At 41.1% G+C, this 26,907-nt stretch overlaps 1 protein-coding gene across 2 annotated transcripts in view; it reads left to right on the top strand.

Moving 5' to 3' along the window:
* Positions 1-26,907, top strand: part of LOC132330062 (VPS10 domain-containing receptor SorCS1) — a 258,913-nt gene that overhangs the window by 210,766 nt on the left and 21,240 nt on the right. For both annotated transcript variants that reach the window (XM_059851936.1, XM_059851937.1), the window contains exons 14-20: positions 473-580; positions 1,554-1,671; positions 3,395-3,525; positions 11,167-11,280; positions 13,393-13,564; positions 22,216-22,402; positions 26,302-26,435. In XM_059851936.1, coding sequence (XP_059707919.1) covers positions 473-580; positions 1,554-1,671; positions 3,395-3,525; positions 11,167-11,280; positions 13,393-13,564; positions 22,216-22,402; positions 26,302-26,435 — 964 coding nt within the window. The remainder of the gene's footprint in view (positions 1-472; positions 581-1,553; positions 1,672-3,394; positions 3,526-11,166; positions 11,281-13,392; positions 13,565-22,215; positions 22,403-26,301; positions 26,436-26,907) is intronic.

Raw genomic sequence — 26,907 nt, 5'->3', positions numbered from 1 at the left:
TGAAACACCCAGACCCAAGTCTTTAGAAATGATGAGTGGTCCCAGGCTTTCACTTGCACTCCCCACAGGGGGGACTGCTGGTCTGAAGAAGCTCATCCTCCAGAAAACTAACCTCCAAATGTTTTATACTGGGGACACAAAAAACAGATGTTCAAAATCACTTTTTTTTTTTTTTTAAAATTTTATGCTTAGGCTACATTTTGCCCTTTGAGCATCAATCTTTAACATAAATTCTAGTTTCTACCACTTAAATATTGGCCATGGGTTAGTGGTATGATGCCAGACAAACTTGATCAATGCTTTGATTTATGATGCTTCCCCAAAAAATAGTTTTTTAAAGGACCAAAAAATCAGAATCCAATAAGAGAAGCTGTTTTCCACCTCTCCATAGCAGCTGTAGTGGACTAGAGAATCCCTTTGAGTAAAATAGGAGAGTAAGGAAAGAAGACGCTAATTCTGCTTTCTCCTCTAGGTTAAGTTTTGATGAAGGGAGATCTTGGAGCAAGTACAGTTTCACATCCCTCCCGCTGTTTGTCGATGGAGTTTTAGGGGAGCCTGGAGAGGAAACCCTCATCATGACGTAAGTGAGCATGTCATAATGATGCTGTGCAGGTGAACCACATGTGGTATTTTGGAATAGTGCCATTTCTGGTTGGAGACCAAACCAAGTACAATCTGCAGCCAAGAGTGTGCAGTCTTCTGTTGCTAAATCATCAATTTACTTGTGATACGACTGAGGGATTAGCAACATGGTTCCTTGCAAGCTGCAAACACATTATCACTTAGCTTATCAGCATGAAACCTGACTCCTCAAATTGAATGTGATATAAAGCAGAGTTACTGTTAACAGATTAATATTTGAAAGAAAAATTATGAGGTATTTTTTATAACTGTGTTTTTGCTGCTGCATTCTTTTTTGTTTTTAATGAGACACAGATAAGTGAAGACATTCTTTTGTAAAAATGAATGACAAAATGTTGCCTCGAGGCTGACTCATGAAAAATAATGTTTAGTTTCAATGTGGTATGCTGAATTCTGCATGATGCATAAATCTGGACTCAGTATGCCAGAAACTGTGATATTTTATCTGAAATCAGACTTGTAAAAACAAGAAGTATTTCTGACTGACCTGTAATAAGCAGAATATGTGGTGTGGAAACTAACCTGAGCTATTAAAGATGTATGCAGAATTTTCCTTCAGGTTCTGGTTTTAATTTGCATGGAAGGGATTCCCAAAGTTTAAAACTCAGATGAAACTCTTGAAGTGTTTTATCTGTCTCCAGCCCCAGTCTCTTGACTCTTCAAGTTGTGTCATTTTGAATATTGTCATAAGTGGGAGGGTCTTAGAGAACAGAATGAAAGCTCCATGCAATTTTTCAGTTTCTAATAGGGTTATAGATATTCAGCAGGCTAAGTTGCACTTTGTCAGTCCTGTGAAAATGAGTAGGACTCTCACTCTTAAAGCAATTGATGTCTGTTGGAAATTGTGGTGCTTGTACCTCTGTAACTACCAGACTCCTTTCACTGTATGTTCCTCCTGCTGCATTCTGCAGGGTGTTTGGACACTTCAGCCACCGCTCAGAGTGGCAGCTGGTGAAAGTAGACTACAAGTCCATCTTTGATCGGAGATGTGAGGAAGAGGACTACAGGCCTTGGCAGCTCCATAGCCAGGTGAGAAGTGAGGATGCTGGGATGTGACCTGAAGTAGCTAATGATCTTACAGTTCAAGATAGCACAATCCAGTTTCTTCTCCTAACAGTTTGGTGTCAGCTGATCCCCAACTGGCTGGGTCTGTTCTGTTGCACTGGTGTGTTGGCCTCAGATTCAGACTCTATGGTCCCTGAAGGATGAGCAGCTGCATTTTGGGTGTCATCCTGCTCACAGAAAATTACCTCAGACTTATGCAGACTTGAAACAATATGACAACAGCAGAAGAACTGCCACTGAGGCCTGAACTCCTTCACTCTTACAATCCAGTTTTCCCATCCTTAACCTCCTTTCTCTCCTTCATCATTCTGTGTCCTCAGAGCCGGCGTCTTAAGACCATTCTAGTTGTTTTGCATTTGTTTCTTCCATTTCTGGCCCTCTTAGCCTCATTTCTTGCTCACTTGATTTCATTCCTGTTCCGTGTCTCTCTGCTGTGGGAGTTGGGCACTTTAATCCCCAATTCATTGGCCCCCATGCCCTTCCCTGTGCATCCTGGATGCAGCTGCTGCATCACTCTCTGAACTCTCTGAATTCATGCCCAGCAAGGTGAGCTGCTCTGCACAGTGCCTGCACCTGCCTCGAGGCACCTTCCCAGCTCTGCCAAGACACAACAGCCTATGTTTCATCAGGTTAGAATAAAATATGGCCCAAATTCTGTGGTTATATAAACACCACAGGCTCCACTGAAGTCTAGAGCAAAGCACACATTTATATCATCAAAGGTTGTCTTTCTGTATATATCTTGCTGGGCAAGAATTTAATAATGAATATGAAATGAAAGTAGCTTGACTCAGACTAGCTGCTCACACAATGCACAACTCAACACTAAAAATACCAGTTATTACTTAGATCTTTAGATGCTGAAAATCAGTACAGCATTGAATTTCAAGGAAGCATAGCATTTTAGACCAGTTGCTATTCAAGCCCTTCTGTTTCATGCCATCTACTCAAAGCCATGAAAAAATTTTCCACAACAATTTTAACAGCATAAAAGGTAATAAGTGAGACTCCACTGTATTTTGTTCTTTGCTTTCTTGTGCTTGCATAAGCAAAAATACCAAGGATTTTGCAGTATTTCTTTGAGAATATTGACTTTGGAGCTTGCAGAACTATTTTTAGGAAGGCTTCTGTGTACTGTTGCCTTTTGAATTCCTTTCCACTGAGATTGCAAGGCTGAGCCTTGTTCCCTAGATAGAAATACTAAGCAGGGTGCTGAAGATGGGAAGTTGTAGCATCTACATAACAAGTCAAACCCCCTAAAACCAAACTCATCCATGGGAAGTATTTACATAAACACACATTACAAGTTTCTACTGAATGAAAATATTCCCAGAGAGGTCAGACCAAAGAAATAAACCTGCTGTGTGCCTCAGACTGCAGAAGAATCAGACCATGTTTCAGTTGCTCTGAAATGGGCCTGTATCAAACATTTATGGGCTTTGGAACAAATTCAGAACTGAGTAAGATATGTAAGTAATCTCAGATAATTTCTTAGTGTGTATTGGAAAAGTTGATTTAGTTTCAGTTAGAGCTCCAGTAGCTTTAATTAACTCCAGTGTTCTGAGATGGCATTTGGCTCCCCATCCTCTTCCCTTGAGTAACACCTCCCCATGCAAAGGCTTGGAAACACCAGGTGACACAAATAGCCTGGTTGGCATCCAAGAAATGTTTCTGGCTTTGTTTCCAGGGAGAAGCCTGCATCATGGGAGCAAAAAGGATCTACAGGAAGCGCAAGTCAGAGAAGAAATGCATGCAAGGGAAATATGCTGGGGCCATGACCTCGGAGCCCTGCGTGTGCACAGAGGCAGACTTTGACTGGTGAGCAGTGGGCAGAAGGACTGGGTGCTCTCACACAGCACCATGGGGAGCCTTAGAGAGGCTGCAGGCTTCTTGCAGAGAGCAGAAATTAATAAATGTGTAGGTATTTAAATGGGCTGCTCCCTGATCGTGCAGGTGTGGTAAAAGAAAGAAAGGTGGAATAGGGATCTGTAATCTCCTAAAGCTCCCACAAAATCAGTGCTGAGAAGACCCTTTTCCAGGTCACAGCTCTGTGTACCAGTAAGGTAACAGGTCAATTCAGCACATTTAACCTTAGCAATGAACAAGGGTGGCTGAGAGTAGTCTGAAGACATATAACAGCATTGAGTAAAAAATGAAATAAATGCTTAACACATACACCCATGTGTATATATGAGTAAAAGCAATTATATGCATATCCAAAGTATGCCTTCAGTTCTAGAATCAGGTATCTAGGAAATAAATTACTGGGTCGTTTGTTGCATCTGGACCATCATGTTTGACAGTATCCAGCAGACATTGCCTTCATGATTTCAGTTAATCTCCTTCTGAAGCCTTTTCTTCTCTGATGTCTGCTGTAGGAAATAGAGTCCATTGGTGATTTATGCATGGTGTGATAAAATCTTCAGCTGCTGGTTTCATTTCAGTATTACTGCTGACTCACAGCAATTTGCACAAAAAAGGCAGGGAACCACATTATTGAAATCTCTTTCCTACCTTTTTTCTCCAAGTCTGCAAGTTCCTTAGTATCTTGGATGAAAGAAATGTTGGCTGCTTGGCAGTGCTGATAAACTCCCTTTGTGCTCACCCACCCAGATCTATGTCATGTTACTAATTAAACCCAGAATCTGCTGTGTGAATCCTGAAAAGGTTCATCCCATCAATATTTTGTTGGAAGTTTATAGTGTTTCCCTTCTCACTCCTACATAAATATCGAATATTTTTTCTGTATACAATCACAGAATCACAGGAGGCTTTTTTTTTGTGTCCAAAAAAAGCCCATTCTCTTGCTCCAAACAATAACAATTATGAACATATTTTGACACAGATTCTATCAATATGGGTATTTTTTTTCCTTGTATTCCATTTACTTCTTTCCTAGGGAGAAGATCTGTGTGTAGTTCATCATTTAGATGTCCAAAGCTCCAGGTTTTCAATCATTTAATATTTCTCTAGTAATGTAAAAAAGATAACAGCCAAACCAAAAACCCCAAACCACCATTAAAATCAAGGCAATTCCCTGAAGATTTTGACCTTCTTACAGGGCATGCAGTACAATGCTGAGCCAACCTCATGGCCTTATAAAATAGTTGATGCAATTGATTCACAGTCAGTCCATTAGTGTTTAAATCCCTGGCACTTGTAAGGGAAACTTCTGATACCTGAAACTTCTGATAAAAATATGCTTTCCTTCCAGCACTTCTCTCTGAGAATGAATATATTTATTTCATTAAAATTGACTTCGTGCCTTGCCACTATAAAACTTTGCTGTTAGGTACAGAACAAAAGTACCACAGTGACATTTGCTGGTGGAAACATGCTTTTATTTCTTTAATGTTCACCTCAAGGAAACTTTCTCCAAAGGCTCTGCTGGGCTGTGGGATAATCTCTAAGAGAAAGCCTGGATGACTGGGCATGTACAACAGGAACTCACAGTTCACATGCATGAACAGGACTCCTCAAATCGGTTTCAAGAGGCAGAATTAGGATCTTTCTGACCAAGGACCTTTCTCCTTCTCATGGAATCACTTTTGGTTTAGACCAGACTGTCATGATCTCCTCCACTTCTCCCTGAGCTCAAGTTATTCCTACAGTCCTCGGATCTGGATTTCTACTTTATCCATTTCAGCTTCCTTCCCTACTGCCTCTGATGAAAAAAGATTGAGATATTGCTTTAAGCATCCAGTTCAGAAACATTTACCAACAATACTCATCAGGAGCGTAATTTTACATAGATTTGCCAGAGCAGGACAGAAAAGGAGAAAAGAAAATGGTGAGAAAAAAAGCAATTCTGTCTGCTAAGAAAGGCAAAGCTGCTGCTGCACCACTGTAACTTCCAGTGCCTGCCTTGTTGGATTCTGCACGAGGCTTCACTGCCAGTTCACCCTGCAGAAGTTGGAGGGAGGTTTGGAGGAAGTCAGGGAATGAATTCTCTCCGTGGAAGGGTGCCCTCTGTGGAGTTCTTTCCTTTTCAGGAAGAAAATAGCACTTTCATCATCCTCACTCATGACATTTCAGTACTTTTGACTTATTTTTTTTTCTATTTTCTTTTTTTTTTTCTTTTTTTTTTCCTTTTTTTTTTTTTTGCTGGGCAGGGCTCTTAATTGAAGGAGATTGAAGGGGACATGTATCCCCCAGATAGGGAGAACAGCTGCCCACACTTGATTTTTATATCTTGAAATAAGTTGGACAGCTTTTTGTATTTTCTGTGGTTACAGAACCCAAGTTTGTATAGAGAGTTGAAGAAAACAACAGTCTCTATCATTGTGCTGTCATTGCTGTTTAAGCGCTAAATTTATTTGGAGAAAATTTTATTATCTCAGCTTGTCAGAGATTGGAGTAAAAATTGTATCTCTCTGGTCAGGTAAAATGAGAAAAAGTGTTATTGCTGTTAATCCTGCAAGTCCTTTTTTATCAGTTCAGGGGAAAAATACCAGGTATAAAAGACAAAGATTTTCTAATTTTTTTTTCCTTGTAATATCACAGAACTCCAGATTAATTTCAAATCTGCCTGCAGCCCAATGGTACTCCTTTCTCGGGGAAAAGGGCACATTTGTTTATTGCTTTGTGCAGCAGCAAAACCGAGTGCCATTAGAAGAGACTGTGGTTCCTCCAGCCCTGGAAGCGGGACTCCTCTGCCAGCAGAGAGCTTTTATTTATCATTTATTTATCATTTATTTATCCCGGGCTGGGAGCCGGAGGGGCCGGGCCAGGCTGAGCCATTCCCGGCTCTCCGTGCAGGGAATGAGGCTCGCAGCCAGAGGGCAACAGCGCTTCAGGAATGGGGACCTGGATGCGCTGGAGCCCGCGGCAAGTCTGTCCTAGCAACAGCCTAGAAACGAGAATCTCCTTTTTCTTTTAATTGATTTGGGTAAATGGATGGCACCGTTACTTGGGTGTTATTAAAGCATTAATTTACCCAGTTTCCTCACATTGTGTTCCTTCCTGCCATCTGAGCATTATTGCAGCGATATCTCTTCAGCAGAAACACCTCCTAGACACAGATGGAAACCTTTGGTGGAGTTCATCCTTCAGCCACCTGCCTCCCAGGTCCTTTAATAGGAGCTTTGAGTGAAGTGTCCCACTGTCAGTCCTCCCTCTGAACCTGCTGTCATTAATACTGGCAGCTTCTTCTGTCAGCATTCCCATACCTCACAGCTTCATGGGAAGTATGAGCCTGTTGATACTGGTGCTAGTGGTTTTGGATAGCCAGAGAGGTACAAAGGTGCCTTGGTACAACTGGAATCAGGTCTGCTTATTTATTTCACAGATGATGTCAGCAAGGATCTGGCTGGGTCTTTTTATATTCTCTGGCACTTAAATTACAGCCCTGCCTGCTGGAGCGAGCTCCTGTGCTAAAACATCAGAGCCCTGTATCAGGAGGAACTGTTCTGACAAACCCCAGGGAGGCAGGGGACACACACTGAGTGTGGTTAGATTCTGCTGGCTTTGTGTGTCACCAGCATCACTTCAGATTGTGCAGGTGCCAGCTCTGAAATACACCTGCATTTGCTCCCTGGGCCTGGTTAGCTAACAAATAGTAATTTAGAATGAATTTTTAGTTCATTTTGAGTGCTTGTGGAAAATGCAGATTCACTCTGCAGAATCTACAGTGCATCTCTACATCTTTAAGGGCCTGGATACCTAGCAGGCATGGATTTACTGGAAAGGTTCTGGGGATTTTAGGTTCCATATTAACATAAGCTGGTATAGCTCGACTCCAAACACTGCAATGCAATTATAATTGTACACCTTTGTAGATCCATGGTTCAGACTGAAGTTGAATCCATCCTTCTCTGAGTTAAATCCCGTGTCAGGTCCTGTAGAACTGGGGAACACGCACAGCTCCCCTTTAATATACATCTACACTTGAATCATGGTTAAATATTAGAAAATGGTATTAAGTGAATCAAAAGGTAGTGAGACTTTTCCAGTGCTGTGGCCACAGTTATTTCTTCCCACCAGGGCTTTTGGAAACTGCAGAGAAAAGGTGACTCTTTTCAGAGATAGCTCAATTCCATCCCATTTAATGTCCAAAATGTTTGGAAAGCTGAGCATGTAAAAGCATAAGGAGTATTGTCAGCTTCTGGCATAGCTGACCTTAAGGTGAAGCTGTCAATCTTAAGGAATTTCTATGATTACATGCTAAGTCATATATTGATTTTTAGAAGCTATAAACATGGAAATCACTCATCTGAATTAACTGGTTATTTCTATATCTTAGAGCAGTAGGATTCTAATAATTCCATGTGAATTAACAGTTCTACCAAACAGTATGTTTGTCAGGTCTCTTTTCAAATTACAAACTTCCTTAGGGGATTTTTTTTTTTTTATTATTACCTATGGTGAAAATAACATTAGATAAAGGATTTATCATAAGCATTGAGCAGAGATACAAAATGTCTGGAATGAATTTGTATCTAATTACAGAAAAGAACTTGCAGTTCTACTTGACTAAGACAAATAGGATTCCAGTTTAAACCAGTAAAAGGGTAAAACCATAATCAATGCGAGCCACAAGACAGGCTGCTTCCTACTGATAAAGCAATCCCTGATGGCAAATGCTCCACTCCTTTTTAGGAGATACATTATCTGTGTCACCCGAGTTCTTTTCAGGCAGGCACAAAATATCATCAATATATGCAAATTCCAATTCCCAGTTCCCAGGCAATGACTCAGGGAGCTGATTGCAGGCTGAAGCTGATGCATTCCCCATCTCCAGACTTTGCTGTACTGGCTCATGCTATGGACATCCAATTGAGGGTAATGCTTCTTGATTGCTACAAAGCCTGTTGTGCCAAATTGTAGGCAGCAATTTGTTGTCAGCATCAGTGTTCTGCGGGCACCAGCCTGTGGCCAAGGAATTCATTAGATTCCAAGACTGCGGAGGTGAACGGGTGGCTGCTGCATCTGTGGAGGGATATGGAGCAGCAATTCATGTCATTTGCTGGGATGATATTTCTGTAGGGCCTTAATGAGCCAGATGATTTGCAAGCCTGGAAACAACACTGTGAAACTTCTGTGCTTATAGCTATTACTGCTGTGGAAAATCCTGGGATTTCTTTCTCTTGACTTTGAGAAATATGTCCACGTACAGTCTAAACTAGTTAAGTCCAGCTTGGCTTGCCCAGATTTACAGGTAGGAGTAGAAACCAAAATAGTTGCTTGAATCTAGGCATGTGCATAGTAAGAAAGCCCAGACTGCTGCATCAAATTGGATTGTGAGTACTGATCCCCTCTGAGGCAGATTTCACTGTATTAGTTTGTTTTGTTTTCACCTGATTACAGAACACTCTCTGAGTGTACAGTGTTACAGCTTTTTAATTAGAGTCACACACAATAACTTAGGAATACAGTGCTGCAGAGTATTTACAAATGAATTACAAAAATACAGGAGTCCCATTTGTATGTAAATATTTGTTTTCTCCAAGCAAATCAGAATGGTGTTATTCTTCATTACAAAGTGTATTCTGCAGCTATAGTGTTCTTATTCCAACAAGGATGATTATAGAAGCACATGGCAGTGGAGAATTGGCTGGCTGATGCTTCCAAAGCAATTAAGCAGCACTGAGTTGGAACCATCTGAGTAAATAGATTGATGAAAATTCAGTCAAAAAAAATGAGGAAAAGACCGTTTAGGTCATCTACTTCATTGCAGTTTCCTAAAGTATGTTCTCAATTACTTGTTGTAGATACCCCAAGCACTACAGCTGCCAAAATGTTCCTTTGGAACATTCATGCAGTCCAGTATATGTTTAGGAGTTTTCTTAAGAGATAAGCAGCATTCATTTCCTTTTCCTGATGTCATCTTTGTAATTTGGCCATTTTAAGATTGCCTGAAAGCATTTTTTTTCTTTATCCAGAAGAAAAAAGTTGAAGCAGAATTAAAATGCAGCAACCGAATTATTTTAGATGTATTTTCTTGATAACCACTACAAAAAAATGTAACAAAGTCAAAACATTGTCTCCTTTTTTTCTTCTTTATCTTATATCTTAGACTGGTACTAGGCTTCTTAATATTGTTTACTTGTCACTCACTACATTTTTTTTTTAAGTCATCGTACTTTTTCAAGACACTTGAACAAAGTCTTCATTACGTTAAACACTCTTCTTGTTGTAATATTTTTCTGTAAACATCTCTCTTGTTGATGATCTGGTAGGTCTCACCCTGGCCGAGGATGATGGCTGTCCTGTGACAGCTCTGGGAGGAGCTGGAGCAGGGGCTCCACTAACTCTGATCAGGTTGTTGGGGATTCTTCCATCTCCTGTTTTTTCTCTCTGCTTCTTTACATACATATACAAATATGAGCCCTTAATCACATAATCTAAAACTGCCCTACTCCTCTTCTCTTGGAAAATCAGGCTACTTAATACCAAGGCATTAAAGATAATAAGTAAAAAATACTTCACAGAAAAGTGCCATTTTCAGATCAAGGACTGTGTTGCAACTGGAATATAGGAATGGAGTTGGTGGACTCTTTATAGCAGTTCTCAGAAACAACATCCCATTACTGCTCCATTATGAACTATGGAGAAGGCTTAGTAAAAGGAATAAGAATGATTATCCAACCAAGCAGTGCTCATTACTCAACGGCTGTAAAGTAAACCCACATGTGAATGGAATACTGATTAAAGAGGTTTGCTGTTAGTTGGATTTTTTTTTTCCCTGCAATACATTTTTTATAGAGTCTTTGTTTATTTGGAATCAGGAATGATTTGAAATGTTTTTAGTGAAACCAAAGGAAATTTAGTCATAGCTAAGCTCAAATTGTGACAAAAGATTAAAGTTTGACTTGTTTCTAATGTGATTTTAGGTAGCATTTCCTTGTCCAAACAAAAAGAGAATTGAAGATCACAGAATTCTTTCCCATTACCAAATATGCTGTTAATGTCTTCAGGCGAGAGCTCTCTCGGGGCTTTAAATTTTCCTTGCATCCTGTGCGATATCGTTTCCAAATGCAATTAGCTTTTTAGCCCTTCAGTTTTCTAAGACATGACTGAGACAGTGGTGATTTAACATAGCTTAGATTTCTGGGGGGGGGGTTGTTTGTTTGTTTTTGTTGTTTTGGTTTTTTGGGGGGCATTTGTTTGGTGTTTGTTTGTTTGTTTTGCGTTTTTTGTTTGGTTTGGTTTTTTTTATATTTGAGCCTAGATTTGATCCTAAGAGGTAGTGTTAGTCTGTGGAGAGAGAATAATTGATGCAATACTCATAAACTACCTGCTCTGATTCTTTTTTATACTGGGTTTTATGCAAGATAACTACCCCAATTAAAAAAGCCGAAGTGAAATGAAGAATCTGTTCTGTCAGTGAAAATAAAATCAGAAATCCTAGTAAACAGACAGAGGAAGATCAAAACTTTTGTTAACAGTAGAGAGCATGAACTAATACCGTGTTTGTTCTTTTGGGGTTTTATGTGATGGTTTCTTTTAATGTCACAACAGTGATTATGGATATGAACGCCACAGCAATGGCCAGTGTTTACCAGCATTTTGGTATAACCCATCCTCCTTGTCAAAAGACTGCAGCCTTGGACAGAGTTACCTCAACAGCACTGGGTAAGTGGCTCACCAGTTTTTACTTAGCCAGAGCACCCATATGGATTTAACCCAATGACATCTACAGATTACACCTGTAGATGTGCCAAAGCTGGCTGAAGCCCTTGGGACATTTTCATCCCCACCTTTGTTGCGTTGCACATCTGTCACTCCAGATCTCCATCGTGTATGGCCCAGACTTTTCTCTGGAAGGTGATGCCTTAAAAAATCTTGGGGGGAGACTGTATGGTCAAATCATTAATGTTTCTGGAAAGGCTTCCCTTAAATTCCTGTGAGATCAGGTAAGGCAGAAACACTGGAAGATAAATTAGTGGAGAGAGATGAAAGTGATGTCCATGTGAAGTGAAGTAACAGATGTGCAGCTAGCCTGGATGCTGACTGGTCTTTGGCCCTCTTGGAAGTCAGTGGAAGATGTAGTTTAAGTTAAGATCCTGGCAGGCTTCATTTATGATGCAAGTGATTAAAGCAAACAAAGCAACCCAAGCTGTGTTTGGAGGGTTTGTACACTGAAGGATGGGCAGAATCTGCTTTTTGCTTTAATTCTTACTGTTCTACCCCTTGAGGGTCACATCTCTAGAGGCACTTAACTTACAACTATTAAGAAGTGGAGAAAAGTTGTTAAACTTTTCCCAACAGTGTAGTAATTGAATACAATGCCATACTGTACGTGTATGTGATTTATTTATAACTTTATAGTTATTTAACTCGTAACATATCATTTTATGGTTTGGGCAATTTATGGTACCTTATAAGATGTCAGGAAATGAGAATATTGCAGGAAATTATCACATGCCATTAACACCAGTATGAGCTCTTGTTGTGTTGGGCACATGAGGAATGCTTGGCTGAGACAAATACTGAAATACATTTGGGAATCTTTGTTTTCTAACAATCTCCTTAGTCTAAAGGCACCTGTTCTCAGTTAACCCTGCAGTGCTCCTTGTCAGCACCTGGCAGGGGTTTCCCTGTCCTTTGTGAATTGTGGAAAAAACCCCAAACTCCACAATTTTTGTGAAAGTTGTAAAGCCTGTATGTTTATTACAGCGCTGGACGCATCTGGGGATCATTCCCCTTAAAATGACACGTGTACCTCTGGGAACTCCTAATCTCTTTTTATCTTCCTTACTAATCCATACACATGGAATTTCACAACAGGTTCATAAATATTCATTTTACTGATTTTGCGTTACACCTGCAGCTAGTTTTTTTTATCAGAAAGTACAGAAAGAACTCCTGGGTCATCCTGCCCTTTCTCTTGCAGCCTCTCCATCTGTTTCAGCATTCCAGGGGCCCTTCCTTATCTCTGTCCTTCGGCCAAAGCAGTTTCTTAGAGCATAGGTTTTTCGTGAGGACAGGCAGTCAGACCACACAGCTATGTTTGCAAGCCACAGATTTAATTCAAAGATGTACATTTCACCTAAACCAAAATGGATTTCTACTCTGGAAAATTTCCACTCTGTTGTCGGGGTACCTGTTGCCGATTCCCTGAGTTCTGGTACTCTGGCTGGGCCCTCCCAGGGGGCTCCCCTGTCGGGGGAGACCCTCCTGGATTGGTCCTGTGTCAGGAAAGAGATGCACGGGATTTTTTCAGTCTTTGGGTTCTTGTTTATTATTATCTTATCTAGAGTTTTCCACTCTGTCCGCGCCAGGCTCATCACACTGGAAAAGCATCGCCACAATGGCAAACAGTCTTTCATTGCAAGGTTTTTTAAAGCTAAGCTATCCAATTAGGAACTGACACCTAGATTATTTCCCTTTTTAACCCAATAACTGATCCCCAGAAGCCTGCAATGCTTTTCTACCCAATTACAGAATGCCACCCAAACCCATGAAGAAGAAGGAAGAAGCATGAAGAAGAAGCCCAGGACGACACCCTGGGCCCTTTATCTTGCTTCCATCCACAGCATACTAAAAATCCCAAAACCTAAATTTCTCACCTAAATGATACACCTACACTGCTCTCTATAACCTATTTCACACCTTTGTGGGTTGAAGTTTAGGAAACTTTCTCCATGAACGAGGGTCAAAGTCAGTGCTCCCCTGGGGATCAGGGCACCGCAGAGCGGACAGGGAAACATCCCCTGGGTTCCCACACTCTGTCTCACCTGGCAGGTACCGGAAGGTTGTTTCCAACAACTGCACGGACGGGGTGCGGGAGCGCTACACGGCCAAGCCCCAGCAGTGCCCGGGCAAACCTCCGCAGGGCCTGCGCATCGTCACGGCCGACGGGCGCCTGACGGCCCAGCAGGGCCTCAACGTCACCTTCCTGGTGCAGCTGGAGGAGGTAGGCTCTGCGGACACTCGCCCGCGCGTCTCTGAGCGGGACTCGCGCCAGGAGGAGTTTGCAGAGAGGTGAAGCGAGACTGGGTGGTGTGAGGTCAGTCACGGCCTGGATGTAGCTGGGTGGAGTTTGCTCCGAAATGTATGGAGATGGAAGGGGTGTCATTGTGGTGCCCAGGGTAATGTCTGGGAGAAGCTGATGAAAACTGGGAATTGGTTTAATTGGGGAATTTCACAGGAGAGCTGAAGACTGTACATTTGAATTCTGATCTACCGTCCTTAATTGTGTTTTTTGCTTTCTGCTGGTTTTTGAAACTGAATTTACATATTTTTTTTCCACTGGTTTTAAAACAAAGATGAGAAATAGTACATGTGCAGCTGGGTCCCCATTACGCAAATCGATACATACTGTTTAGGCATTTATGGGTGAAATCTCAAGATGTCCTCAACAAGTTTAAGTCTGAAATTCATTGTGATTGTGAAGCTGATTCGGGCTCTGATCTGTGTTTTTATTATATCTGTAACTTAACTTGGTATTTCATTGTTCTACTCCCTCCGTTCCTGAATCCATAAAAAAAGTATTTAAATATTTTCACCTCTTTCTTCTGTTCAGCACTTCTCTATCTGTGTTTAATTGCAGGTGCACAAGCAGGAACGTTCACAAAGTTTTCTTTTTCCCTAATCTAATTTGATTTCTTTAAACTTCTACCCCTTTTCCTCTCTTACTGGCCAACAAATCCTTAAAAAAGTATGCTTTAACACCAAGAGACAATGTACATCTTTTTAGAGTTTAGGGTATTCAAGGGACAATGTACATCCCTTTTTAGTTTAAAGTATAATTTAGAGTATTCAAGGAAATTACTTCTGACGCTCTCCATAGTAAATGTCATCTCTGAGGAAAGAATTTATTTTTTTTTTACATCTCTGTTATTGATGCTTTCCCCAGCAAACCAGTTTCCTGATTTGTAAAGGCAATACCATATGATAAATCATATCTAACCCAAAGCAGTTTTTGACCTGAATGTTTATTTTCTCCAAAATATGGTCACTTTGTTTCACTACTGATAGTCATACAGCATCGCTACTGTGGTGCTGTAATAACAGTGTGAGCCTACAACTTCATCTGGTTAAATTATTGATTTCTGCATATAAAGATTAAAAGGAAAAGGTCCAAAACAAGAGTCAGTCTCTAGGCTTTAAAAAAAAAAACACTAAAAAAGTGCACTTTCCATCACCTTTCTCTTCTGAGCAAAGTTTTAAAACAAACTGGGAGAAGGAGATGGATAATCTGAATAGTCAGTCACAAAACTAAGAATTATGCCAATAGTCAGAGGGAGTGACAATCACCCACAGTGTGGGAAACTCAGGACAAATGTCCTGCTCTTTCCTGAGCAGGACATTTGTGCTTCAGCTCACATATCATGTAAGAGAACCCTGACCACCCTGTCATACAGAGAGCTGCTGTGCATTTCTGTCTCTTTTGTTCATTCTGATCTTTTCTGGCAGCTCTGCTTCAGTGTGCACCAGAGTCTGGAAGCAACACCTTCTCCAGTATGAGATGGTGCCTCTCTCATGCTGGGTGTCAAGGAGTACAGAACAGATGTTTTGATGAGTGAGTGAGTTAGTTCAGAGGAGATCTAAAGGGAGCTCTTCTTCCAGTGTATCTGATAAGGAAGAGGTTAGGAATTGCTCTGAGGGCTGAAGCAGTATTGATCAGCCTCCAGCCTTTCCAATTACTCTCCCTGTTAGATGAATTTTGACCTCCTGCTCCTAGATTTGTCAACTTAAAGAGCAACTAACAAAACTTTTGGGCAAATTTTACCCAGTCTGGCAATGACTTTGTGTGGGTGTTGCAACAAAAGAAATATTCAACAAACAGGAATATTTACCCAGTTATGTGCAAGCTATAGGGCAATAAAATGTAGTTGAAGCAGCAGAAGAGTGTGTAGACTAAACCATTTACCAGTTTAACTGTTTCAGTGACAATAAATCCACCTGGAAAGTTAAACAACCCATCAAAAGAACAAGCATCCTTTTATAAAATGGTTATTGATTTTACAGAATAATTGAGGTTGAAAGGGATCTCTGGAGATTGTTTAATCTAACCCTGCTTCTCAAAGGGAAGTTCCTTTCCCTTGCATACAAGGCAGAGATACCACAAGACAAGAATTTGCCAATTTCTATTTAGTTCTGCCCTGCACAGGTGTATAGCACAGTACAATCCAGGATGATCAGTATCCAAAAATTTGTACCACTCCATTTTTATTGAGGAGAAGGCATAAGGAAAGTTAAAAAGGGCTAGATATGTCACCGTTGCACATCTTTTCCAGCACTTTTTTCCAGCACTTTTCAACCCTTGCCCCCTGGAGTGGTGGGCAGTATTTTCGAGTGCTACACCCCGGTGAGAACTCCTCCTTTAGTGTGAGTGACATCTGATATCTTTCAGGTTGTGAAAAAGCAATGGCCTTTCCTTTTGCATCTTAACATCTCCTGTATCCCTCTGAGACAGTTTGTTTGAAGCCTTCAAATCTGCAGAGCTGTTTTTTACACTGCAGCCTTCTGGCTCTCTTTTTTCATGCCCATGTTCCACTTGATCTGCAGGAAGAGGGAAAAAAAAAAAATAGAGAAGCTGGTGAGACAAGGTACAAGAGTCTGTTTGAGATTTGTACTCCTGTTATCTTTCTAGGGCTTCCTGCTCCATCTAGGAATCCACCTGGGTTTGAAAAGAGGAACAGACTACAAAAGCAGGTTGACTGGAGGCCCTGAAAATTCACTGTGTCTCTGTAGTGGAGCAGATTGCTAAGAGGGCAAGGAGAGACAAATGGCAGCAGTAAAAAGCTGATGTTTTCACTCAGGTGTGGGATTCAGGGACAGGAACCACAGCACAGTGGTTCCTTGTAGAGCCTGGTTGTGCCTGTGGTGATGCTGAGAGCCACGACTGTGCATTCTGACAAAAACACAGTGTGAGCAAAAGATGCCTCAAGAGAAGCAAGGACAAGGCATTCAGAAGTGTTCTGCTATTGAAGAAGACACAAAAGAAAATCATCACTGAAGTCTGTTCAAGTGGAGGGAGGGCAGGAACAAACCCAGGAGCACACTGAGCATTGCTGGTTTCTGAGAACTAGGATTCTGGCCCAGTTTCTCTAAGCCTGACTCACATGAAATTTTCCTGTGAAGCATTTATATCTGGCAGCATATAAATAACATTAAAAGCAAACCCAACCAACAGGTCATATTTAAATCATCTGAAGATGATTTAAAGAATTCTTTCAAAAGTGATCTAAGTCACCTGTCACCTTTTAGAATTTCTATATGACTTCCTCTAAATTGCTTGCCAAGGTCACCTTGCACTTAATATTTATGGTCCCATTATTGGAAAGGTTTGGCCAAGTTATTTGTCCAATTAATCTGGGTATAATTGTCATGGTTTTTTTAGTGGGTGACAATAGCTAGGAATCATCAGTATTGCCTTTACTAACTATCATGAGTTGCATATTATGGTATTTTAGAAGTGTTTAGTAAGCAAGGCATCATACTTAAGCTGAGAATTTTGCTCTTAAAGTTCCATGAGATAAGCAAAATACCAGCAGCATTTTGTCATTGTGTGACAGCACATGAGACAATTAGCTATGCTTAAATGCAAATTTTTCTTTGCCTAAACATGCTGCCAGTTTAAAGCTAAATCCTTTACCCTGGCCTGGGTTACATGCAGAGACTCAGGGCTGGTACCTCTCACACTGCAGCATTCAACAAGAGTAATTTCTCAGCCTAAGAACCTGAATCCTTGCTTTGTTTTTGGACAGCAACAAAAGAAATCCAAAACATGAAGTTACGAAGGCATTTTTCCTACTTAAGTTGTTCAACCCAACGTCCTTGACATGTTTTGCTTCTCTGTTGTAAAAAGCAGAGGGATTTTATTAAGTGTGTGTTGTTTCTGTGTGCCTTCCTGATCACATGGTGACGTAGGTCTCTTGCCTGTCACAACCACAATTGTTATTTGTGCATTGGAGTTATTTGTATGAACATCAGACACTTGTGCTGCTGTACTGCTTCAGCAGAGACTCTGAAAGCTGCAGCCTCCAGAGCAAGGCTGCTCAGCACAATGCCTTTCAAACTTGTTTCATCCCATTGCTCACACATCTTTGCTGAGGAAATGGATGGTAAAGACATTCAGGGCAGGAAGGTTCAGGGCTTTGACTGTTTCATTACAGATAATTCACAGAGAAACTGCCTCCTCTAATTTATTTTTTATCTTGATAAAATGACAGCCAAAAATCTTTGACATTCCAGGTCTGCCTCAGTTCTCACTTGGCAAAATCACTCCACTGGGAGTAGATTTTGGCTTGCTTTTAACTGCTTGCTACTGCTGTGTGATGTTTGGATTAGACTAATGTGTGGGGAAAGCTAATTTCTTCCTACACTTCAGGCCACAGGCTACAATTCTGGCAATCTGAACTCATTCCTGAACCGCACTCTGAGCTCCTTCTCCATGACCTTGAGCAAGAAACCTAAACTTTCTGATGTTTTATTCCCTTCTGCCTCATACCCCCCATGCCTTGCATTTGTGTAGTGATTGCTCATAAATTCAGAGGACTCTCTCTTACCATGGGAACATACAAATGAGGCCTTGAATTTCCTGAAGACTGCCGTGGCTCTCTGTAATGACAATGTTGATGCATGGCTGTACAAGGTACACTGTGTCTTGGGTACAGTTAATGAGCTTGGGGATCCTGCTGGGGGCATAATGCCATTAACATTTCCCACCTCAGCACTATTGTTTAGTGCAATTCAGTATTCAACTCAGCTGAAGTTTCTGGAGATGAGCTTAGCATTAGGATTATTTTGATTGTTGATGTACTCAAATTAAAGATGCAAAGCTAGTAGTAATTAAAAGCACAGTCTGTATGTTTTTTTTTTTTGATGGTATCCCACTGCGTTCCCTCTTTTGATAGCACAAGTTTGTTAGTAATGATTACAGAAATACGAACCCTTCATCCTAACTTTCAATGCACATGCTGAATCACATCTGTTTATCTTACTAGCAGCACTACACTCTTGTAATAACACACAAAGAACACAGTGTGTACCCTCCCCTGTACCACTGTCATCTGAATTATAATTGCATTTTCTGATGAGGACAAGCTGGTTGGGAGAAATCAGAGCCTTTCATGCATTTTTAAATTCATTGTTGAAATTCCGTGAAAATATATGGAAGTGGACCTTGCCTTCCTAATGACACACAGCACTACAGCCTTGTAATGCACTTCCAGTCACACAAGTTGAATTACTCTGCATAATCCTGAGAGGCTGTTATTGATTCCTGTGGGGCACAGAAGATCTAGTACTGTAAAAAGAGCACATAGCTGAATTGAGCTGCCCCAACTGGCAGTCAGGATGAATGATGTGACCAGTACAATTCACTATTTGGTATTGAAAAAGAAGTACATGTGAAAAGTATCAAGCTATTTGCTCTGCTAAAAGGCAACTTTCTATTCAGTTTCTGATTTGAAAAATTAAGGCCATCTCTCTGAAATCAGGGATTTATACAGGAAAGCATGTTTTTAATTTCTTGATCAAATTGGATCTGAGTATCTGGTAAAAATTAAGAATATACTTTAAACAGATCTAGATTAAATGTATGCCATGTGTAGATATTCAGTTTCAGTAAAAATATCTTTGATGACTGATTTCTTTTGGTGGTAGGAAAATGCCAAAGAGGGAAAGGGGTTAATCTAAAGAAAGCAGAATGAATTAATCCATGAAAACCTCCAACAGCAGCCGTGTCTGTTTCTTGCAAAGGATAATTAAATCTATTGTCAACATCTCTAAGGAAGACACGGAAGTCTGTGCATAATTAAAGACTTAAAAATGAAATCTGAAACATGGGAACCAAAATTATAAATCTTGAGCTGTGTTTGTTCCATTTTTTAATACTTACATTTAGATACAAATACTCAAGGTCAAGAAGGAAAATGCACTATTACAACTTTCAGGGCAAGATTACAGTGGTGTGTATGAGAGAATCCTGCTAGGTGGGTCTCACATTTCACATCCACCAAAATATTGAGAGATCCATTAAAGGAATCAAAATATAAAAATATTGTTGCAAACTGTATGGAATGTGTCTTCATATACCCTGAGGCAGGAAGCTTCCCAGAGTTTTTTGGTAGCATCCAGGTCTTGTGTGCACTCGAGGCTCCATTGGTCAAGATGCAGGAAAAAGGTGCACTTGGCTTAGGAGGCAGGACCAGGAAGGAGGGAGAGAGGAATATTTTGTGTATGCTTGAAAAAACCTGGACATTTAATGAGAAAATATCTTAGAAAATAGTACATTTCTGATGCACATTTGAGTAACTAATGTTGTCTAGGTAGGTAAAGGGTTTAATATGGGGCCTTGGCAAACTTGTTTTTAGTTTTGAGGACTTCTTTTCAGGCTAAAAGTTCTTAAGGCTCAGCATGTGTTTAAGCCTTTAGCTGCATGAAAGCCCCTATCAAGATTGCAGAGAAAGGAGTTAATCTAAAGACCCAATTAATTAATGCATGAAAACACTCCAGCAGCAGTGTCTGTCTCCTGCAAGTAATGCAGGGAGTTTTGCATCTGCCTAATTTGGGCTAAAAGCTTCAGAAAAATTCTATTGTGGAGTATTGAGCTTGACAAAATAAAAAGGAGAAGGTGGAAAAAGCCACAGGAGGGGTTTTTGCAAGATGTATAGATAGGCAACCTCTTGCCAGTGACTCTGGAGAGATGCTGGAGACCAGAGACAGTGACAGCTGGGTTGGTTTAAATCGGGTGTGGGCTGTGTGAAAATGTTTTGATTTTGGCTCATCTGCTTTCTCTTCCTGTCTTACTTTGCCTGTGCTTTTACCTGGCACAGATAAAATATTAGGACAAGTCAAAACACAGTCTCTTTGTTTTCCTGACTTTTCTCTCCCACTTCCTAAGATAGAATTTTTAATGTCAGATTTCCAAAATGTGGCATTTTCAGAGGAGTGTTACAGCCTGGATCTTACTCAGTTGAAAATGTGTTTCCAGTTCAAAGGGTTTTGAAACAGGAAAGACCAAGACAAATAAAAAAGACTGAGGGAACAGCAGCTGAAGTTCTTCTCTAATTAGATGTTCAGTTGTTTCTGTCAGCATCTTCTCTACCTAGAAATTGAAATCTAAATCTTGCGTGCCTTAGAAATGGCTCCTTTCCCTGGCTGCACCTGTAGGCAACGTGAGTTTCATGGCTATGGACAAAATGAACACAAGAGGAGAAAAAGTTTCATTAGAACACAAATTTTGCCAGTTGCAGAAATGAGGCTATTCTGTCACACTTTTCATCTTCTGCTGCTACCTCAGATATGTGGAGGAATATTCCATGACCTGAAACAAACTTCAGTTGCATGGCCTTGAATATCCTCAGAGCTGGTAAATCCAGCAGGGTCATTATTGTGGCACAGTTTTAACCCTGTGAAAAGCTTTTCAAAGTCATGTTCAAAGACATCATCTCCTTTTGAGTAAGAGAAGACAACAAAAACCCTAATAATGATGGACTTGGAGGAATTGGAAGATCATCAAAGGGTGCTTCAGAGACCTCTGTATTTGGTTTGAGTCCTGCACTGGACTTGAGATAAGAATAGTCCCCCTCTGAAAAATGTTCAGAGGTCATGTGTGTTCACTTCTGGCTAGAAGCAAATCCCATTTGGTGGCTTCTGTTAGCTCAGTCAAACAGACATGAGTGCCCAAAGCACTGCCTCATGTTTGAATCTGCACATCTTTCTAATAATTCAGCTCAACAAATTACAGAACTCTGTTCTTAAGACCATTTCCCCTACCACACCTTCAGTTTGGGATTCTCCACAACACAGTTATTTTTGTCTCATCTATTTGGAAGCAACAGAGCTTTCAGCAGGGTGCCAGGGCAGTGTAAAAACAACTTTAGTCTATTAAAAGAAAGCATCTGGGAAAATTTGTTGCTCTTGCCACCATCAGGTATAGCTCTGCTCTTTTTGCTTTCCATTCAGGCAAGCCTCCTCTATTTCTGCCTTCACAAGTTATAAAAAGACTGAGAGAACATGAGGAATATAAAAGTTCTGTTACAATTTCCTCTTATAGTCACATACATTCCCATCTCTTTCTGGTGTGGATACCTGCCTGATGCCATCCATTCACACAGGTACCTTTCATTCCAGAAGGGAAATTGGGCATCCAGAGGACTGCTTCTCTCTCAAAGGAAAAGAGGGAGAAAAAGTAAGAAAAGGAACAGGAAACAAACCCAAAGAGATATCCTTTCAGCCAATTTTTTTAAAGGTTATTAATGATCAGCTATTAATTTTCCATCATTCCAGATAGTGCCCATTGCTTCAGTGCACCAGGCTGGGGACGTGCTCCACAGCAGTAGCCTGCAAGTGAGCACAGGGAGCATGAGCACCATGCAGAGCCAGAGGGGGATTTCCTAGGGGGTGAGAATGTTCAAAGGTAAGACAAGATGCTGCATCTCACATGAAAGGGAGGGATCTTTAGCAGCCATGGTTGTTTGACAGGTCAGTGCAGGCTGTTCCTCTGGTACAGCAAACCTTGTTACTGTTTTCTGGTTGGTCTCACTCACCCCGCTGATCCTGTCTGTCAAAAGCAGCACAGAGTCTGTTTTGATCCTTTCTCTTCCACCACAGGGAGACCTCCAGAGATCCCTCATCCAGGTGGATTTTGGAGATGGCATCGCTGTGTCATATGCCAATCTCAGCTCAACAGAGGATGGGATCAAGCACATCTACCAGAACGTGGGCATATTCCGGGTGACCGTGCTGGTGGAAAACAGCCTGGGCTCTGACAGCGCTGTTCTCTACCTGCATGTAACGTGTATGTATCTTCATACCCCTTGTTAGCTTCTGGTTTTCTTTTAGAATTGTTACTGGGAGCTAGAGGTGACATTTGGAATCTGGCAGCTGGGTCCAGAGTGGTGGGAAATGATGAGTGTTCAGCTGTCCCCCAGACAGAATGTTGATTACAGACTGAGAGGAAACATAGATTTGTTAAGGTTGGAAATGACCTCTAAGATTATCGAGTCTAATCAATAACTTTTGCTTTTTTAATCATGTTTTACCTCTAGTTTTGTATAGTCTAATTTAGGACACCTCAAAGGACTGTCCAGCCCTTTCTGAAATGCACTTTCATTATAAAGCTTACACTTCCAGAACAACAAAGACACCCAGGGATCTTTAATGACTTTTAAAAGCTTTGAATTTTACTTTGTGCATGTTTTGCTCTCTAATGAAACACACCCACCTCTGGGATGGAAACCAGTGCTTTTCAGTGTTTCTGTTGTCATAGGAACCAAAATCTTTGTATTAAATAGTAATGCCAAAAAAAAATATCCTCACATTGCTTTTCTGCTGTTCTTTTTAACATTTTCATACTTCATACGTGTCTGATTTACAACTGAAATTCATCCCAATTTCTTGGATAAAACCAACATTGTATCCTTTCATATTTATTCTAGCACATGGTTATGAACCCAAAGGGTCAATCTATTTATAGAAATTTTGTAACATTCCTAACAGATTTTGTTTGGGGCCATAATTTTCTTTATACAGTGGGGTTTTTTGGTTTTTTTTTTTATGTTTTCACTGTGTGCCTCTGTGCCAGATTAACTGAGAAGAAAGGAAATTCCAAAACCTGAAGTTATGTTTACAGAATTATTATTTACCATCTACCAAACTAACTCTACATATTGTGTAGATGATTTTGCACATTCCCTGCACTTTACTTCTAGTTTTGGGGTTAGTTCACACAGCATGAAAGCAGCTACCTTTTCAGGGTGGAAGAGCAGCTCTTTAATGGAGAACCATTGTGTCAACAGATGGGAACAGTGGGAGGCAGGAGTGTGGGAGATGGGATTTTTATGAAGGAGGACTAGAGGAGCAGGAGCAAATATCCACCTGAATGTTCCCCTTCAAAAACACCCTTCGTTGGCAGGTGTCCAGCTTTCACTCATTCATAGTGTCTTTCTGGTCTACAGCTGCTCTAAAGCTTTCTCTTGAGACACTGAAGGCTTATGAACCATTTTGATTGTTTAAGCTGTACAAGAAATAAACAATATTTGGATTTGTTTGTGTGACTTAGCAGCTGATAGTGTACATTTCTGTATTTTACATAGGTAATGCCAGCACAGGATTTAAACACTGAGTGATCATTGCAGCCAGACCCAGATTATGTGTGCCAGACTCCCTGGAGAAGTGACAGCTTTAAGGGATATGTCTCACCTTTCTCTACATGACAAGAATTAGGGACTGCAAAACAGGTTACAAATGAACATGTTGCCATTCAGACTAGCAAGAGACTTGCTGAGGACAGGGATGCACAGTAGATCCAGCCCCCTCCAGAGTCTTAACAGCCTGATCCACAAAAGCTTCTAAATCCTATTTGAAAGCTTGCATTGTCACTCAGCCCTCTGCTGAATATTCTACTTGGGGTATTTGAGCTTGGCCTTTGGGGAGTTTTGCAAAAATATCTGTCCTTAAAATAGACACACACATTGTGCTGTAAGATCCACAGATAAGCAATGTGCAGCCTGAACATCCAGAGTTTTAGGAAGGGCTACAAACTGGGTGATCCCTGGTTACAAGGTTAATACAGGAGTGTCTGCAGCCAGGTCTGGGCCTTCTAGCACCTTCCTTACCTGTGGCCAGCACTCTTCCTGCTGGAAAAAACTGCAGGTGCTGAACCTCGGTGCTTGTGGTCTCAAACATAAAAATAAAGCCTTCATCCCGTGCTCTCCTCATCCTGCTGCAGCCAGTGCACAGAAGCAGTGCCTTTCCTGCAGTTGTTCCAGGGATCCACAAATGCAGGTCACTGTGAGACAGGAGCATTTTCAGTTGGATGGATCATATAAAATGTTGTATGTAAACTGCTCAAGCCAACAGCCTGTCTCTTAGCTGTCCTGACATGTCAAAATTTTCTCCTGGAAAGTTAGTTATGGATTTGCCTGGATGCTTCAGAATAACATTACCTGTGCAAGTGAGCCTTTTGAGAAGTTTCTCCCTTTCAGTTTTCTGGAGCTTGGACAGTACTTTTTCCTGGGACAGATGAAGGCCATAGCCTCCATAGCCCTGCATGAAGATCAGAAATTAATGTTCTTGAATCTTCTTCAAGCTCACCTGGGAGAAAGCAGTCTCCTACCAGGAGGGCCTATCCAGAGTGAGCTATCCCCATCTGCTGGCCAGATACTAGCTCAGCTTTCCAGCCTCCTTGACCCAGCTGTGCTGGGAAATGCTCAGGCAGAGTGGGGTTGCTTGAGCCATTCTTTCATGTCTCTTCCTAGCCTGTGGGGAAGGTCCAAGGAGGGGCTGGGCACTCTCTGCCATGCAGGATCATTTGAGAGCTGTTCAGAGCAGTGATGCAGTAATGTTGGAGAGTATCAGACTTTTCATGGGCTCCATCATTACAGTGGTCACTGCATTTAGCTGGGGAAATTGCCATTTTTCAGGCCTTAGGGTCTTACTGAAAGCTGGAACAGCGTGGTGATGGAAATGGATCTGAGCAGGAGGATACCATTAAAATCACAAGGGTGATTTTAATGACAATCTCATGAATTTCCAAGAGTGTTGACTGATGCTTATAAAAGGCAAAACAAGCCCTGGTCTCATGTACAGCAGGCTTTGGTTAATCTGATAGTGGATAACTCTTAATTGGGCTGCTTCAGCTTAAGCAGTGGCTGTGTCTACAAGCCAGGGAAAGATGCATTCCAGTAATAAATCAGGAACACTGGTCCTTATTCTGGCATTGTTTATACAGTCTAATTTGGGAGAGTTTTTTTTCTTCACTCTGCTTATTATAATACAGGATGCTTTCCCCAGAGTGTGGTGTTCATTTGGGCTGAAAAGCAAGGTCTAAGTGGTGATTCATGCATGGGGTATATCCTGAAAGATCCTCCCTGGAAATACATCTAGCAATGCATCTCAACTCCATATGAACTATGCAAAGCTGTGACTGTGGTTCTCATCACTGGGGAGCTCACAGACAGAGGATGTGTAGATGTGGCCTTAATTTGTTTAAGGAACCCATGTCCTCATGTGACCTGAGGCTTCTTGATTTTTCTTTCCCTGTCACTCAGGACAATTGCTTTGTTCTCTTAGTCAACAGTCAGAACACATTTTAAAAATAATCTATAGAACAAGATTTAACAACAAAGGCCCATCTGTTTCCAGAAGATGGGAAATGTGTAACCCTGGGCATAATGTCACTTGTCGAATGAATTATGTTCTGTTTATACTGAAGAAATAAAAGAGTTTATTGATGAAAAGGAGGGAGTATAAGGTAACAATAAAATGCAGGCACTCGATGAATAGCTGCCTTCAGAAAGAGCTTCTGCTGAAGCTCACCAAATCATTGCAGTTTTCCAGCAAAGATGCTTCACATCTGCTGGAGCCCTTTGTCCTGCTCATTCTTATGTCTTCCCAGTGAAGGCAACATGCACACAACAGGGCTCTGTCCCTATTTTAAAAGTCATAGAAGCTCCTGATTTTGTAACATTGATGCAGTAGAGAATCCAAGTTTTTCAGCTCCAGGTACAGGGGTGTCTCCTGTTCTCTGAGGAACAGTTTTAAGCCTTCCTCTCCTGAAATAGTCCCAAGCCAAAACATTCTGCCATGTCCCATAGTGATTTAGGGAAGACTTTTCTTCCCTGAACCAATGGATATCCCACCCAGGTTAACTTTTCAGATGGAGGGAGGACTCACCTGCTGCTTCTGTTTCTGCAGGCCCCTTGGAACACGTTCACTTATCTCTGCCCTTTGTCACCACGAAGAACAAGGAGATCAATGCCACAGCAGTGCTGTGGCCAAGCCAAGTGGGAACACTTACTTATGTCTGGTGGTTTGGGAACAACACAGAGGTTTGTATTCCTGATGGACTGAGGTCAAAATAACCCTGGAGGAGCTCTCTGACAGAAGAGGGAGGGAGAGAGGGATCTGGGAATGCTTCTATGTAGTCACATATGCAAGAAAATTATAAACCAAATACCGAGATACTAATGGGCCTTGGAGGTACCGACATGGAAATGTAAGTAGTGCTTTGTGTTTGTGGCTGTGACTTAGCTGCAGGCCTTATTGCTATTTCATGCAAGCTGTCAATAGGTTTCTTTTCTTCCTTAATTCCATCCAAGGGTAACATAGTTAACCAAAATCTGGAAGAGTTTCTGCTGTTTTTCTTCAGCTCCCTTTCTACATTAACAAGAAGAAAAAAAGTAGGGCTTCGGAAGATTTTTTTTTTAGGAAAACAACCTTTCAAGCTGAAGCAGTGTTTATAGCTGGAACTGATCTATGCTGAGCCCCAGCACCCTATGCTAAACCACATGTGTAAAAGGA

Source organism: Haemorhous mexicanus, chromosome 7 (assembly GCF_027477595.1).
Source record: "Haemorhous mexicanus isolate bHaeMex1 chromosome 7, bHaeMex1.pri, whole genome shotgun sequence".
In the NCBI taxonomy this organism is placed as follows: Eukaryota; Metazoa; Chordata; class Aves; order Passeriformes; family Fringillidae; genus Haemorhous; species Haemorhous mexicanus.
The sequence above is the reverse complement of the archived record's forward strand: the minus strand, read 5'-3'. Positions and strand labels throughout refer to the sequence as shown.